The 17270-nt window shown below is 41.8% G+C and overlaps 1 protein-coding gene across 1 annotated transcript; it reads right to left on the bottom strand.

Annotated features, from left to right (window-relative positions):
* ankrd33ba (ankyrin repeat domain 33ba) lies at nt 1–17204 on the bottom strand. Its single transcript, XM_080050472.1, has 6 exons — nt 16298–17204; nt 4778–4907; nt 4206–4346; nt 3413–3554; nt 2635–2833; nt 1–1559 (listed from the first exon to the last, which is right to left on the bottom strand). Exons 1-6 carry the CDS (start codon nt 16727–16729, stop codon nt 1014–1016), a joined length of 1590 nt encoding a protein of 529 aa, XP_079906598.1. The 5' UTR covers nt 16730–17204; the 3' UTR covers nt 1–1013.
* Nucleotides 17205–17270: the final 66 nt, after the last annotated feature.

The raw sequence follows: 17270 nt of genomic DNA, 5'->3' as shown, positions 1-17270 counted from the left end.
TCATATCCTGTGTACACCAAACTCACACAAGTCTCATTCACTACATGCCAGTTTATCACTATTGTAACCAGTGTTAATTGCGGTTATTGCAATGTAAACATTTGGGAAGAGTTGGAACTTTCTTCCCACATGGTAAATGCCAGAGTTACATCACAAAGGTGCTCTAGGGTTTTGGGGCTTGTTCTCAAACATTAAGACTAGATTACATAGGTGTTTTTATGCATCCATATGTGTAAAAAGTCAATAGTGAATAATAAAATACAAATTTGGTCATCAAAAAGCATTAAAATCTCGAATATAAAATATATATTTATATGTGTATGCGAAATACATCCTTGGATTTGTCATTATAAAGCGAAACAAAAAGCTTCTAAGTGCATAGCTGTCAAATGCCATTGGATTCTATATGAGCTTATGTTTAGCTTATTTCTGTCAATATGATGTATTAGGTTCCCCCGCTGAATATTTTAAAAGACATTATTCTATAACATCTTCAATAAATTGCTCCCATTTTCTTTATGTGGACAGATGAACACATTTTCTCCCGTGGTTACAATCTGAAAGAATGCTTGTTAATAAGTGTCTTCTGTTCCGATACGGTGTGACACACTGTTTTTGTAAGTGTTACAAAATATAGAGTTGGCCATCCATTGAAAAGTAATAAATATGAAAAATAAATTAGCTAAAAAAGAACATTTCAAGTATCAAATCCCCTGGGTGATCCCTGTTTAACATCAGGAGGGACACTGAGCGTCTGTGTGCACTTCTTCTGCTGCCAAAGCTCTGGCAGCCATCTTTTTCTTTTTAGAGGCCAGCGGGCCTGAGACAAAAGCAACCTTCAGTCCTATTTCCTGTTAGAAATAGAAACACTACTGGCAACTCTAGCCTCACCCTGAGTTGTAGGAAAAACAGTAAAGCCATATCTGTCCATCTTTATTGTCTGTCCAGATAGTGTCTCTGTCTATTTATGGGTAGTGTACTGTACATGGCGTCCTCTGAGGCAACGGTATTATTTATTTTTTCCCGGCGGCCAGGTGTCTCTTGGTTACAGCCTCCATCCTCCTCCTCTCTGTCTCCTCTGCTTTCTTCCTCTCTTCCTTCAGCTCCTTGTACCTCCACCTAGGTATCTGCAGCAGGTTGCCCCCTCCATCTTTGGAGCTGCTCTTTCTCCTGACCCTCTCTGGTTCATAGGTGGCTGTAGGGGCCTTTGACACCCTTACTTTGGGGATGCTGAAGCCAGGCCTTACGCTGCTCCTCCTCAGCATCATGTGCGTGGGAAGCAGGCTGGTTCTCCGGAGCTCCAGGGCCTCGTTGTACGCCGCCATGCCAAGGCTGGAGCTCCTCTGTCTGGGCACCAGGCTCTGGGGCTGAAGGCTGGCCCGCCGGTGGTCCGATGAGTTCTTGGCCACCAGTGTGACTCTGGAGTTTTGGAAGAGCTTGAGGTGGCTGTCAACCCGGTCGGGGTCGATGGAGCGGAGCTCCTTGGCGCGCTGCTGGCGGATGATCTCAGGAACTGCATAGTACCGTTTCCCTACGCTCGGGGGACTGTCAGGACACACCTGAAACCAAAATGAAAGAGGTTCTTATTATTAGTATACCTAGACATATCAAACCACAGTATCATATCAGTAGCAGTGCAGAAGCAATAGCAGTGAGGTGTTTAATTCATCAAAGCAGTGCTAAGTCCCCCTTTTGGTTGGCAGAATTGCAATACTAGTAATCTTGCTTGAATAACCTTGCATATAAGATAAGGTTTGTTTACATCGTTTGCTTTAATTATTATGAACGAATCTAGAGCTGCAACGATTAATCGACAAATTGATTATTAATCGATTATTAAAGTAATCAACAACTATTTTGATAATCAATTAATCGTTTAGAGTATTTTTTTAATAAAAAAAGTCCAAATTCTCTGATTTCAGCTTCTCAAATGTGAATATTTTCTGGTTTCTTTAATCCTATTATGACAGTAAACTGAAATATCTGTGTGTTTTGGAGGACGTCAACATGGGCTTTGGAAAATTGATCAACATTTTTCACCATTTTCTGACATTTTACGGACCAAAACACTAATCGATTAATAATCGATTAATCGAGAAAATAATCGGCAGATTAATCGATTATCAAAATAATTGTTAGTTGCAGCCCTAAACGAATCCCATGAAAAAGCAGGGAATTTGTAAATATAATAAAAGATAAGGAACTATGGCACTATTACCACGATAAATATCCATCATCTACAATGCACAATTCTTTGGAACAGTGAAGGGGAGCAGAGGATTTGCCCCTTCACTATGAAACGTCAGTGATGTAACTTCTTTTTCCTAATACCTTATACAAACAAAACAAAAGCAGAAGTCATTTGCACACTGATGCAATCAACTTTGTCTGTCGAGTCAAATTTCAACTCTGTACAAGAACGTTAAATCTGCATCGAAAGATAAGAAAATGCAGACACACACCATGACTTTAAAGACAAGCAAAAAAAAGACTTCTTCATCACAAAGAGCAGTTGCATGTATGCTTAATCTTCACCATAGCTCAGCTTGCATTTGCTAAAATGTTGCCAGATGTGTTGGTGGATCAATGGACAAATGATGAGTCAACACTAGATCTAAATCTTAATTTACTCACTGTATGGCACGCCACTGCGATGAAAGGGCTCCTCAAGGCAGTGGTGATAGAAACCATGTGGTCGATGACACCATGGTCTTCGGGGTTGGTGACATTGGCCATGTTGAAGACGGTGCGCACGCTGTCCGACAGGCGCTTCAGACAGCCGCGGGGCTCCTGGGCTTTGGCCACCTGCGACGCCAGCGGGGCCCATTCTAGACTGGGAGAGCAAAATTGCAATATAAATCCTCTGCATTGCACGAAAGGCCCTTTAACAAAATTGAAGCAAATCATAACCTCTCTCTCTTGAGTTATGTTTTTTTGTGCGAGTTAATGTATGTTTAATAGTGTGTGTGCTCTGTACTCGGGCTCGGTGTTTCGATGCATGTAGTTTACTCCTGCAACATTATAATCTTCTGCCTTTCCAATGAATCAATAGCCACTTGCACAGACCCTGCTTTTTGTGATGCATGTTTAAAAATCTAAACGTCTTGCACCAAATGGCCAGTGAAGAAAGTGCAGTAAATCCTAACATGATTGTCCCAAAACACTAATGAGGACATTAAACCCTTTTTTCTACAAAGCCTGCTGACATAGCGAGATGCTGAGCTGCAGAGTTTGCCCAAGGGAAAGGGCTGCAGAAAAGGACTCGCAAAATAACTCAGGGCCTCCAGGCAAAAGGGGTTACATTATAACTACATCACTAAATCACTTTCATGTACAATATATTGCCCATGACATACAGACAGACAGACGCATACAGACAGACAAACATACAGACACACAGCTGTGCGTTTACCTGTATGTACTGCAGAGCTGGTGGGGGCGGGGTCGTTCCATCAGGCGTGCCATCACCCAGGCAGTTTCATAACGGCTGGTAAACAAGGCCCACTCACTGGCCGTAAAGTGACGGCCAAAGTCCCTGGCATTCAGGGCAGCTCCTGGGGGACACCACAAAGAATATTAAATATGTCAGTGAAAAAAGACATAGCAGACGATGGATACTTAAAGATATGGTATTATTAACCCAGATAATAAAGATTTGAACATGTTGTGTCCAAATGCTGGGGTCTGTCTCAGTGTGTTCAGGACAACTCATGCACACCAACCCCATACAACCTTCACAGGGCCCAGTTCATGTGTATAAGGGCAAAAAAAAAAGTACCCCGTCTGGATAATTTGATATAAAATGTTTCCATTAGTCTGACAGTCCCGGCTTAAAAAAAATAATAATCTAAAAAACTATTCTGGGTCACTGCCAAAAACGTACTCAAATCGTCCCATCTGTCCATCAATATTCTGAGAATATGGTTTTCTGAGCTGCCCTGATAGCAGAGTAATGGCACACTAAAATAAAATAATAAAATTGTGGTTGTAATTGGTCAGATCCAGATCCATAACAATCCAGGTAATTAGTCAAAATCCAGCCATTTTAGTGCCAACTTTTTGATACAGAGTCGAATTTTCTCCTCTCTATTTGCTACTCTGCTTCTTACATTTACACACACACACACACACACACACACACACACACACACACACACACACACACACACACACACACACACACACACACACACATTTTTCCTCACCTGCCATCATGAGGGAACGCACACACTCCAGCCTGCCCTGCATGGCAGCTTTCATCAGAGCAGTGAAGCCATGGCAGTTTCTCCTCTCAACGTCCAAGCCCGAGTAGTAGTTCAGCAGATAGTTGGTGATAGTGATGTGGCCTTTAAGAACAGAGGTATGGTGTTACTAGAAGGGCCAAAACAAAACTGTATGTAACCAGAATGTTGGCTGGGGGAAGAGCTGCTCAATTCTCATTCACACTTGTCTTATTTATATCTTATTTTGAAAAGGTCAAGATCCACATCCTTACAGTACAGCTGGTCCTTATCCGCTGGCACACAAGCACACTCATCACTTGAAAAAGCGCAAGTGCAGACTTGTGTTTTTTTTTTATGTTCATCTGTGTCAGCATTGGTGCCAAACCGCCGGTGCGTGTGTATATTTGTATCTCTGCGTGCAAGCCTTCAGCAGTACTGTCAGCTAGCCTGTGAGCGTTATGTAACCAAGCCAGTGTCTGATATACTACTGTGTGTGTGTGTGTGTGTGTGTGTGTGTGTGTGTGTGTGTGTGTGTGTGTGTGTGTGTGTGTTACCTGCTTGAGCAGCAGTGATGAGAGCCGTGTTTCCCTCGCTGTCCTGCCAGTTGACATCCAAAAACGGACACTGCGACAGCGCTATGACGACGTCCACGTAACCTTGGTAGCACGCCACCAACAGCCCTGTCTGAGACCAGAAGTGACAGCAGAGGGAGACAGAGGTGGAGGGGTTCACATAAGAGGGAGAGAGAGAGAGAAAGAGAGGTGTCGGTTAAGAATCAGCAAAACATTTCAGAACAAAAAAAAAAAGAAAAGAGAGAAAACTTGCCAAAGGCGCACAAGCATGCTGCAGTAAAGTGCTGACACACACAGGAAGTAGTATGAAGAAATATGCCAGTGTCAGTAGGGACCCACAACACCAGGGGAGTGCATCATTCAAAACTAATATCCCTGAGTAAATATGGCATCTGTTGGCCTTTTCATTGAGAAGTGAACCGTCTTGAACCCGGGGGAAAAATAAGTTGTCTCCCCCCGCCTGATTTTTTTGTGTACTTTTGTGAGCCTGTGTGTGTGTGTGTGTGTGTGTGTGTGTGTGTGTGTGTGTGTGTGTGTGTGTGTGTGTGTGTGTGTGTGTGTGTGTGTGTGTGTGTGTGTGTGTGTGTGTGTGTGTGTGTGTGTGTGTGTGTGTGTGTGTGTGTGTGTGTATGTGTCCATGCCAGAACAGGAACCCTTTTGTGAGCCTGTGTGTGTTTGTGGACGTATGTGTAAACGTGAGTCTTGTAAGTAGTGGAAAAAAACTCCCGTAAAAAGTTGTGTGCTTTCCTGAGGGTGAACACTTCGTCAGCCAAGACCAACAAGTTTACCACCAGAGAGAGAGAGAGAGAGAGAGAGAGAGAGAGAGAGAGAGAGAGAGAGAGAGAGAGAGAGAGAGAGAGATAGGGAGAGAGAGAGAGGTGGGGTGGAGGAGGGGGTGGGGAGTCTGCCAGTGGAATTTAAGCACACACAGTTCTCAATTGACATATCATATACACAGTGTATACTGTATTTATGGATTTAACCATGAATACTTCTGTTAGAAATAAATGGTTTTTTTTCACCAGGTGGGTCAGAGCTAGAATAACATTAATGCTGATTTGGAATGCATGTTTTTTCGAATTAGTCAATATATGTAAATGATGGGATTCATGTGAAGAGAATTCATGTAATTAACATGATAAAATTAATATAGTATTGTAATGAAAATGATCTAACCATGAAGTAAGAAAAACATGTATTTTGGTCAGTTGGTCAACATGCAGTTGACCAACTGACCAAGTCTATCAGTTATATTATCAGTTATAAGGATGAGTATTTTTTCTGTAAGACTCCATTCATTCCTCTGAATCATTCTGTGGGCACAGCAGTCATTTTGTTACATCTAGGGAATACAACTTAGATGAGCTACATTTAAATCAGCCTTCAAGTGGAAGCTGAAGTTTGCTTTCAATGCGAGAGGTGAGCAGAGGAGTGAAGTCGTGCAACAGTTTCTAGGCAACCGACAAAAGAGTGGATGCTTTGAGTTCTTCATTAAAAGTCAGTCATAAGAAATCAATCCAAACCTTGCTGGCAAGAGTAAAGTATTAAAGTGTTCATTGTTGGTCTGGCTGTGCGAGACTGGCTAAGTTGTTACAATTTGTTCCACATTTGACTCGTGAACCTGCTTCCGTGCCATGATGTTCTCTTCATGAGCGCACTCACCTCTTGGCAGTCATGCAGTGTTGGCTTCGCGAGCACACTGTGTTACCTCACTAAATTATTCTCTCAAATAATTTCTCTCAAACACACACACACACACTCATAAGCACGACTGACAAGGTGTGCAAAAATAATAGAATCCTCATACTCAACAATCAAAACCAAGTAAATCAAATCAAAATACAAAAACTTTGTTCAAAACGCCTACACCTAAGCACATAACTATTCCAAAAGTTCCTCAAGTTGAAGAATGCCTAAATTATATTTAATTTACCCAGCATTTGGTTTAGTCCCACAGTGCAAGCTCAGAAACGGAGCCTTTACAGCATCTACACTACACATATAGTATAGTAGACGTTTCTTTCCCCCTTGTGAGACGGACTGAACTGAAACGTTTGGCTAGAAGCAGCCAGGCTGTCAGCCAGCTGGAGGTGTAGTCACATTAGTGTTGTCAGCCCTGAGACTCTTGAGGGGGAAAAGGTGGAGAGAGGTCCTGTGGAGTAACTGAAGGATTGTCTGGAAGATGTTCACTTACATTGGCCAGGCTCCAGATAGCTCTATCTGGTCAGACCTTGTCTCCCTCTCTCTTTTTCTCTCTCTCTCTCTCTCTCTCTCGCTGTCTCTCTCTCGCTGTCTCTCTCTCGCTGTCTCTCACGCACACACAAACATTCTTGGCAACCCTCCAGCCTTGCTGCGATGTACTTTAGCGGCGTGCCCCGCAGCATGTCTGGAGCGGTGTGAGTCGTCTGACAATGTCCAATTTTCTCCGTGAACCTTCCTCACACACACACACACACACACACACACACACACACACACACACACACACACACACACACACACACACACACACACACACAAAATCATTCAACTCCTTTGTTTACTCCTAGGCTCTGGCTTTTCATCAGAACCTCCCCATACACACAGACGCACTTGCACATATATAGATTAATATAGATAAATATGTATGTACTGTATATATACTGTACACATAGATTGGTCTCTGATGCAAATTTACCTGCGGCTGATGGCAATATTGTTTACAGAGGAATCTGGAAAAAGATCACTGGTGAAATACACGCACAGCATACAATTGCAGTAGACACACATGAATTTCAAAAAGGGTAATCATGTGCTACACAGTAGTATTACCCACTCCATGATAACACCTCTGAGGCTAAAGGGATAAAAATAACAACTCTACCAGGTAGCTGAACAACCCTGAAACAATCAAGAGAGGTGTTTCCAGGAGTGGATGAGTGAGTGTGAGAGTGAGAGAGAGTCTGCGTGTGTGTGTGCGTGTGTGTGTGTGTGTGTGTGTGTGTGTGTGTGTGTGTGTGTGTGTGTGTGTGTGTGTGTGTGTGTGTGTGTGTGTGTGTGTATGTGCATGCATGCATGACTGTGTATGTGTGACCAAATAAAATGTAAATGTGTGACCAAATAAAATGTAAAGTGAGACTTTGAGCATGACCAGGATTCAAATCCTTCCTAATACTTTCTGGTAGGATTATGTGTTTTGCATGTAGGGCAAAATAGTGTGCACGCTACAGCAATGCTGGGGTGGACACAGACGTTTTGTCCTTGCTGACTGTTCTATTACCCCCAGAAAGCAGCCGCTCCTTAATTAAATGTGTTTTTTGCCCTCAAAGTTAATGCAGACCCATTCTTCCTTTTAATGGAAGTGGATTTTTTTTCCCCCAGACTCCTATTTTTATAAAAGCTTTTGGAGTCTAAAGTGGAAAGATTACTTCTGAACTCCAGCCAAAATGTGGCATGAACCGGCAGTTTTCAATGCACATGGTCTCATTTCCTAATACTCACAGCATCAACAATGTGACATGCTCTTCTGATTTAAGCGTAATCAAATGTAATTCATGAATATAGCCAATTCTTTATTTTATTTTGTGCATTTATATGGCTTATCTATGCGGAACCAAGGCATTTAGTTTATCTTCACGTAGCAATACCAGCATTAGCAATTTAAGCAGTCTGCGCCATTAAAGCATTTCAGAGGACCCATTGTTATGCTAAGTTTGTATTCTGCTCAAAAAGTGGAAGCTAGCCAGGTTAGTTTGCTAAAATTTGCAGTGATTCCCAAAGGACATGGCTTTTTCATAACTATTTGTTGTTTTAATATCTGATAAGCATTACTGGCAAGCTCCTACACACTGTTTCAATTTGGAACTACAGTCACATTTGATCTCTCCCTTTTAGGCCGTTGAAAATTTAAAAACAAACAATTTGTTTGTGCCACACAATTAATGCCCAAATTAAAATGCCAACATCTTCAATCTGTGTCAAAAAGACATGCCAACTGGGGACCACCAATACATTGCATTTAAAAAAACTGAAATTATATATTTTTCGATATAATTGTTTTAATCAAAATTATTATTTGCAATGAATACTTAGAGACACTGATTTTTCAGTTGAACTTAAACTACAACGTGCATTTAGAGACAGGGTCACCGGGTTTCGATACACACACTAGCGCACTAATTCTGGTCAATTTATTATTAGCCTACAAAGACACAAAGACACAAAGACACACACACACAAAGACACACACACACACACACACACACACACACACACACACACACACACACACACACACACACACACACACACACACACACTAGCACACTAATTCTGGTCAACTAATTATTAATAGCCTACAGACACAAAGACACAGACACACACACTAGCACACTGATTCTGGTCAACTTATTATTAGCCTACATAGACACAAAGACACACACACACACAATCCCAGTCACAAAGTAATCTGCAGAATATCCTGAGCTATAAATAGAAAGGCTTAGCTGTGTCTTTCGGAGTGACAGAGACTTCACTGCTGTAAACACCTACAGTCGGAGATGTCAGCATGCTGTAATAATTGGCTCCTGCGAGGATAACACAGTACAGAGAGTAACCCTAACATTCCTCATAGAAACACAATAAGTACATGTTTTCCCAGCCAATGTACGTCATTAAGTAGTAAAGTACATGTTTGCTCTAGTACCATAGCATCTTCAGATAATAACATAATCATAATAATCAGTTTACAGTCTTGGTATAGGTCCCAAGCAAAGACTATTTAGTCTACTGGACTGCCTATTTATGCATGGTGACGTTTTACCTCCTGCTACTTCTTTTGGCAAATTTAATCTAACAAATAAAGTAGCAGCATAATTATGTACACAATAACAACCAGGAGAGTATATGCCAACTAAGTGGAAACCTGATTAATGTCCCCTAAAGTCAACTATTGCCAGCTAGAGTAAAAAACAAGAGCCCTTTTCCCTTGTGGCCTTTATGTGTCTTCTTCAATAAACTAATCCAACTACTGTCTTGTTTCCTAAAGAAGGACTTTGCCACACTTTACTTATTTATTCCAAATGACTGGTCGAAGCTAAGTCCTACAAATCCTCCTGGCAAGCAGACAACCTGTATATCTGCAGGCTGCACAAACCAAGCATAAAAATGTTGCATTATTTTACTTTCAATCTTTGCGTTCAAGACTATGCACACACAAACACACACAGACACACACACACACACACCAGGGGACCTGAAAAATGCCCACTGATGGCTTGGCAGTCCCCTGTTGGTGATGATGTTACAACGCTGAAGACTACCGTTAGATAGGTACGCAAGTACACACAAACAAACACACACACAAGCAGATATTCTCCCTCAACCACATACTGTACCATCAGCACTGACACAGACATACTTTAGCCACGTTTCTGTCAATAGCCTCCCTGTCAACTGTCTCTCTGTCTGCGGCTGAGCATTCACATGGCTACATTAAATCGGTTGTGTAGGACTGTCGCTTTGATTTTTCCACTCGTCTATATTTGATAGCAGCAGCAGCATCATGCTCGCCACCATCTGTAGTGACCAATATCTCTCTCTCTCTCTCTCTCTCTCTCTCTCTCTCTCTCTCTCTCTCTCTCTCTCTCTCTCTCTCTCATCTCTCATTCAGTCTGCCTGCCTGTTGGCCTCATGGTCAATCCATCTATTGGTCAGCTGTTAGTCGGTCAGCTGTGACGCTCTGTGTGAACTCTGTCGCCTGTAACATACTGTCTGATTCTTCACATTGATCAGACGTTATGGAAAAATGTATTGTGTTGTGGAGTGTGTCAGCGTTAGTGTGTGTGAGTTAGTGGTGCAACGGATCACGGGTAATATGCAAAAAGAATCGGGGATCGGAGCACAGAATCTAGAACTACTGTAGGCTACTGACGAAAATCACACAACACATTACTTGTGTTTAGTGACAATATTTATTCATTTAGGCTACATGTGGCTGCTCCACCTTAAGTCAGCCCATCCAGGTCAGGATAGTTTAGTTTCAGTTTTGTTTTCATCTCAGTTTCTAACAGCTGTTTGCATCAGCTGATCGGCTGGCAATGGGTCAGTCTAAAGCCAGTGCTGATCACTCAAAACAAAATGATAAAATAAAGCTATCTCTTCCTCCCTCTATCTGTCTGCATATCATTCTCTCTCCACTGCACACTCAGTCACTACAATCCATGCTTAAAGGAGGCAGGATTTTAACCTCATTTAGCACTTTATTTTGTTTTTGAATATTTTAAGATTCTATTTCAAATAGCCTTTGTGGACACAGGCTATTGTGTAATTCACTGTGGATGTTTGAAAAATTAAACGCAAAGGTAATTGAAAGCAAAATCATAATTGTCTTGGCATTTTGTATTGTTGACGATCCGAAAATGATCCGACCCGTGACTCAAAAACCGTGACACGATCGGAAATATAAGTTTTGTGATCCGTTGCACCCCCAGTGTGTGGTGTGTGTGTGTGTGTGTGTCTGTGTGTTTGTGTGTGTGTCACTTGTTTATTGACTTGCATTCATCTTTGACTTTTACAACACAATGCAGGTAGTTTGTTAACGCCTCATCCAATCCATCATGGTTGGTCACATCACTGAGAATATACTGTAGGGATTCCGACATTGACAGCATGTGTTATTACTTTGCTGTAATGATATACAAGGAAGAGAATTAAATACACATGACCTAAATAATGGCTTGTCATTAGGTTTCTTGCTAGATTGAGCACGCAGACTGTGCTCAGTTGAGGGGGGGTGGAGGGGGGTAGGGGTCACTGTCAGTTTATGTGAACAGCAGTTTCTATGGTTGTTAGCGGCTGTTTCCAGTTGATCAACTTTCATCACGTGTGCTTGACAGTGGAAAATGTGATCTAATTGCTTTTCAAATAACTAAAAAGACGGTTGCATCACTATCAAAAGTTGTGACAGATGGTTCATGACGCTAATCTTTGATCAAATAGATATGTACCTAAATGTTTGTGAGGCAAGCCTTCTCAAGAGCTTCAAAAACCTATTCTCAAGTTACTATGCAATAATTAGAACACATTCTAGTCCAAAAGTTGTGTCTATTATATTCTCTTTGCGTCCCTATTTTTAAAGCATTTGTTTCTCTGTGACTTTCCAATCATGTGACAAAGGTTTCCGATTTTGCAAATGTTGCCTTGTGCTATTTGACCAGTTTTTTTTCTATTCTCTCTTATCTTGTCTCATCCTTAATCCCTGCCGCGATTCAGATAGTTTGTCAACAAGAGGGATTGTTGGTGTTTCCTAAACGTGTGTTATCATGAGAACTCTTTCTGGAACATGATATTGTGATATACAGTGCTGTGAAAAAGTATTTGCCCCCTTCCTAAATTCTTCTGTTTTTGCTTGTTTGTCATACTTATTTGTTTCAGATCATTAAAACATTTATAATTTAAGAAAAAGGCAACTCTATTGAAATCAGAATACAGCTTTTGAATTTTCATTATTTTTATTGAATGTAAATAGTTAACCAGAACCTATTACACCCATGTGAAAAAGTATTTGCCCCCTAAACCTAATAACTGGTTGTGCCACCCTTGGCCGCAACAACTGCAACCAAATGTTTGTGATCACTGGCAATGAGTCTTTTACATCGCTCTGGTGAAATTTTGTCCCACTCTTCTTTGCAGAATTATTTTAATTCTGCCACATTGGAGGGTCTTCAAGCATGAACTGCCTGTTTGAGGTCACGCCACAGCATCTCAATCGGTTTTAATTCCAGACTTTGACTAAGCCACTCCAAACATTTTATTTTGTTTTTTCTGAGCCATTCAGAGGTGGACTTGCTGGTGTGTTTGGGATCATTGTCCTGCTGCATCACCCAAGTTCTCTTGAGCTTGAGGTGACGAACTGATGGCCGGACATTCTCCTTCAGGATGTTCTGATAGAGAGCAGAATTCATAGTTCCATCAATTATGGCAATTTGTCCAGGTCCTGAAGCAGCAAAGCAGCCCCAGACCATCATGCCACCACCACCATGTTTGACTGTTGGTATGATGTTCTTATGGTGGAATGCTGTGTTAGCTTTACACCAGATTTAACAGGAACCAGGCCTTCCAAAAAGTTCCACTTTTGACTCATCAGTCCATAGAATATTTTCCCAAAAGTCTTGGGGATCATCAAGATGTTGTTTGACAAATGTGAGACGAGCCTTTGTGTTCTTTTTGGTCAGCAGAAGCTTTCGCCTTGGAACTCTCTCATGGATCCCATTTTTGCCAAGTGTCTTTCTTATGGTGGAATCATGAACACTGATCTTAACTGAGGCAAGTGAGGCCTGGTGTTCTTTAGATGTTAGTCTGGGTTATTTTCTTAGCTCCTGGGTGAGTCGTTGATGAGCTCTTGGAGTTTTTTTGGAAGGCCGGTCACTCCCGGGAAGATTCACCACTGTTCCAAGTTTTCTCCATTCGTAAATTGTGGCTCTCACTGTGGTTCGCTGGAGTCCCAAAGCCTTATAATGGCATTGTAATCCTTTCTAGACTTACAGACAACAATGACTTTGTTTCTCATCTGTTCTTGAATTTCTTTTGATAGTGGCATCATGTGCTGCTTTTTGAGATCTTGTAGTCAACTTCACTGTGTCAGACAGGTTCTATTTAAGTGATTTCTAGATTACACAGGTCTGGCAGTAATCAGGCCTGGGTGTTGTCATTAAATTGAACTCAACATTCCAAAATATGTGGTGAATCGATTGATTTATTAAAGGGGGGCAATTACTTTTTCACACAGGGCCAGGTACGGTTGAATAGATTTTTACACTTAATAAATTAAATCATCATTTAAAAACTGCATTTGATATTTACTCAGGTTATCTTTGATTAAAATTTAAATTTGTTTGATGATCTGAAACATTTAAGTGTGACAAATATGAAAAAATGTAAGAAATCGGGAAGGGGGCAAATACTTTTTCACAGCACTGTAATTAGGGGTTGGCTATAAACCCACAGAGCCAAACAGACCCTTGTATGTAGATACATTAGAGGCCAAAAGCCACCGTTCCTGTTTTCTATTACAATATCAAACTACATGCGTCTTACATATTAGGTTACCCACATCTCTTAGACAACATTAACCACAGTTTAAGGGTTATTCTGCTGTGTTGGCAAAGAGCCACCTGTTTCAATCCCTTTTGACTGCACAAGAGATATTGTGTTTGAACTCAATATGTGCAGCCAAATAATTGCGATTGTATTGTGTTTGTCAATCATATTCCATACACTATACAATATAATTTGACACACAACCTCTACAGAAGTTTCTTTGTCATTATTTTGAATATCTCCCTAGAAACTGCTGGTGAGAGAAAGCAAGAGGAAAAGTGTGCATGCCATAAGTCCAGGCCTGTCATGTAGCACCTCTCTGTCTTGCACATCACATTGTTATGTTGTCTGCCATGTTAGGATGTTGACATCTGTGTCAGGATGTTGACCACTCATACACACACACACACACACGCACGCACGCACGCACGCACACACGCACGCACGCACGCACGCACGCACGCACACACACACACACACACACACACACACACTTATGAGTATAACAGATATAGAGAGACGTGTTCCCAATGAATGTGTTTCCTAACCTGTATTGTGTCCTGGTTATCATCCCACTATAGAAAGCTTTATGCTGCTTGGTACCAAATGAATCCCCTCAGTCTCCATGGCTTATTAAAGAGGTTAGATGTCAAATGTTTACATTCCAATGATGTCATTTATATTCTTCCTTCCCACGTCCTCATCACTAATTATATACATACAGAGAAATCACTTGGGATAAGTCAGAGAGGTGTAGCCTAGAGACGAACATTTGTGATGTAAGGTTAACAGTATGAAAACACAGGCCAGCTGGGACATTTTTAATTAAGAAAGAAAATTTAAGAATTTTTTAATTTTTTTAATTTAAAAAATAAACTTTTTCCCATAGAATCTACAATTAGGTTGCCCCCTGAACAAGACACTGCACTCCAAAACTCTCTACTTGAGACATTTTAGTTTCTAATGTGAGCAAAACTACACTTATATTCCATACGTGAAGGTTATACAACGATGTGCCAGCGATGAGGAGAATACATGTGTTGCCTCTTTTCAAGATGAAATGGTAAAAAAAGAAATCAACCTCTTTTAAACAATATGTTCAAAGAAAAAAAGACGCATTGGATTCCTGTTAAGCATAGGGCCCCTTGCTAGATAATTCAATTACTATTAGTGAAATGTCCAGATGGAAGAAAAGTAGTCTGGCGTTCCATCATTATGGATTTATCTCTTTGCCCTGGGCTGCCAGTTCTTTGGCAGGAGTGAAGCGATTCACAAGAAGTAAGGGGATACATACTTTGATTGCACTGCAGCTAAAATGTCCAATAACTATCTCTTTAATAAATCACCTTTAGTAGAATTTTTTTTTTAATGTAGAGTCAATGGATTAAAGTGGTGTGTAAATTATGACACATTGCTATGAATATCAGTGTGTGATATTGGTGAAAGAAAATCATTAAACAAACAGGCCCTCCTACTTCCCTATTGTGGAATGTATGGTCTTCAAATGCATCTTGCTTCATTGGCAAGGCAGCTTTTAGACAAAGTCATGGTGTCATCTTATTAGGAGATAGGCCTATTGTGTTTTACCCCAGGACTCCCACATATTGAATCCAAATCCAGAATAACCCCCCCCCCCACACACACACACACACACACACACACACACACACACACACACACACACACACACACACACACACACACACACACACACACACACACACACACACACACACACACACACACACACACACACATACACACACAGAGGCCTGTGTCCTGCAAACCGTGAGAGACTTCCCTGTTTTTACAGAGCTTGACGTTGCTCTCTCATGCAAAATTTAGGTCTTTCAACAAAGAGCTTTCAGAACAACGGGTTGGGTATGAAAAATGATTTCAGTATAACGGTGTGAGCTTATTCTAAAAATAAACTGAACAAACATGTAGGAGCTTTTGCAGTGAGAAAACATGCAAAGAAAGTGTCTATTCAACCCAAAGAGTTTGATTATCGATCGTTGAAAAGCCTAATTAAGAGATGGGCGTGTTTCCAGGGCTTTTTGCATGCAAGTGCAGCAAGCTCAGGCTTAATTATTTCAATACCTTGACCCACTAAACGTAAACCCCTATTAGCCTACTACACAGTCTAGTCTTAACTTAACTTCTTGAAATGTAAGCATGGCTGTCTAAAGATGTGCTTCAGTTTGTTATGGCTATAGGCCACATGAAAAAAGTGAGATCAAAGCAAGATCATTCCATAATTTACATTGGCCTAACTCAAGATGTAAGTGGAGTTAATTGAGTCTATCCAGTTTGTTACATAAGGCTACACTGTTTTAATGTGGTAACAGTGTAAACACGGGACACCTGAAAGTAGTTTGATGAAGTTATGTCAAAGTGTTCCAAGTAAATGAAGTATTTCGTTACCCTGTTATTCCTGTCCTTTTCCCTGACCTCCTCCTCCCTCAAGCCGTGCCGTATCATAATCCGGACGATAGCCGCGTTGTTGTTGCAGCACGCCTGGTAAAAGGACAGCGGCTCGGGGCATCGGGGAGACGGGGTGCGCTCCGAGTCCGCGAACGCAGCATCATCCGGAGGATAGAAGGAGTCGTCCGACGCGATGCTCCGACAGTCTTCCAGGTCCTCAAAGTCCACCTCTTCGAATTCCTCTTCTTCGTCCCCTTCTTCCTCGTCGTCTTCCTCCTCGCACGAGCCCAGGTACTCGTCGTCATAGTTGGAGGGCTCCTCGGCTATGGTCGCGTGGACTTGGGGCACTTTTTGCTGCAGCTGTTGGAGCTGTTTGAGCCGCACAGATGAAGCGCCTCCTCCATCCCTGCTGTCGTCCGTGATAAGCACCATCTAACCCCCGAGCCTAGGGCACCGTCCTCGGGCTAGAGTGCAGCCATAACACGCGGGGCGGCGCTGGCATCGGAACTGGCTGTCTCAACCAAGACACGAACCGAATCAAAATACCAGAAGAAACAAACAAAAAACAAAGTCACTCACATCGATTTTACAAACTCCTCAATGACTGTTATGAACTAGCTGAGCATGTCGCGTGTGCAGATAGGCTATAGCCATCATCATCAGTCATCTTCGGAGAGTTGTTGACATCGAGCCAATCTGAGCCCTGAACGTCCCACGAAAGTCAGCTCTTCTTCATGCTGTCGCGCGCGCCACCCCAAAACGAAACCACGTCGAGTTGTGGTAACCGTCATCCGGTTAGAGAGCGCATGGAAATAGTAGGTTAGGAATCAGGTTTTGGCAACAAAAAACATAAAAGTAAAGGAAAAAGTGGAGCTAAATCAGAAAGTAAAACTGCTGCGCACACCACCGTCCCATGTAGGGCGGAGAGACAGCAGCCTGCCCTGGTAACATAGCATACAGTCTCCAAATCCGA

This window comes from Ammodytes marinus (assembly GCF_949987685.1).
Source record: "Ammodytes marinus genome assembly, chromosome: 21".
Classification (NCBI taxonomy): Eukaryota; Metazoa; Chordata; class Actinopteri; order Uranoscopiformes; family Ammodytidae; genus Ammodytes; species Ammodytes marinus.
The sequence above is the reverse complement of the archived record's forward strand: the minus strand, read 5'-3'. Positions and strand labels throughout refer to the sequence as shown.

Excerpts from the sequence above, each read along its gene's own strand:
- ankrd33ba (XM_080050472.1), bottom strand. The coding sequence starts at position 16,729 with ATGGTGCTTATCACGGACGACAGCAGGGATGGAGGAGGCGCTTCATCT. Across the intron at positions 3,555-4,205 it reads GCGTTCCCTCATGATGGCAG|GAGCTGCCCTGAATGCCAGG; the intron begins GTGAGGAAAAAT and ends GGTGTCCCCCAG. Across the intron at positions 1,560-2,634 it reads TCGCAGTGGCGTGCCATACA|GTGTGTCCTGACAGTCCCCC; the intron begins GTGAGTAAATTA and ends TTTTGGTTTCAG.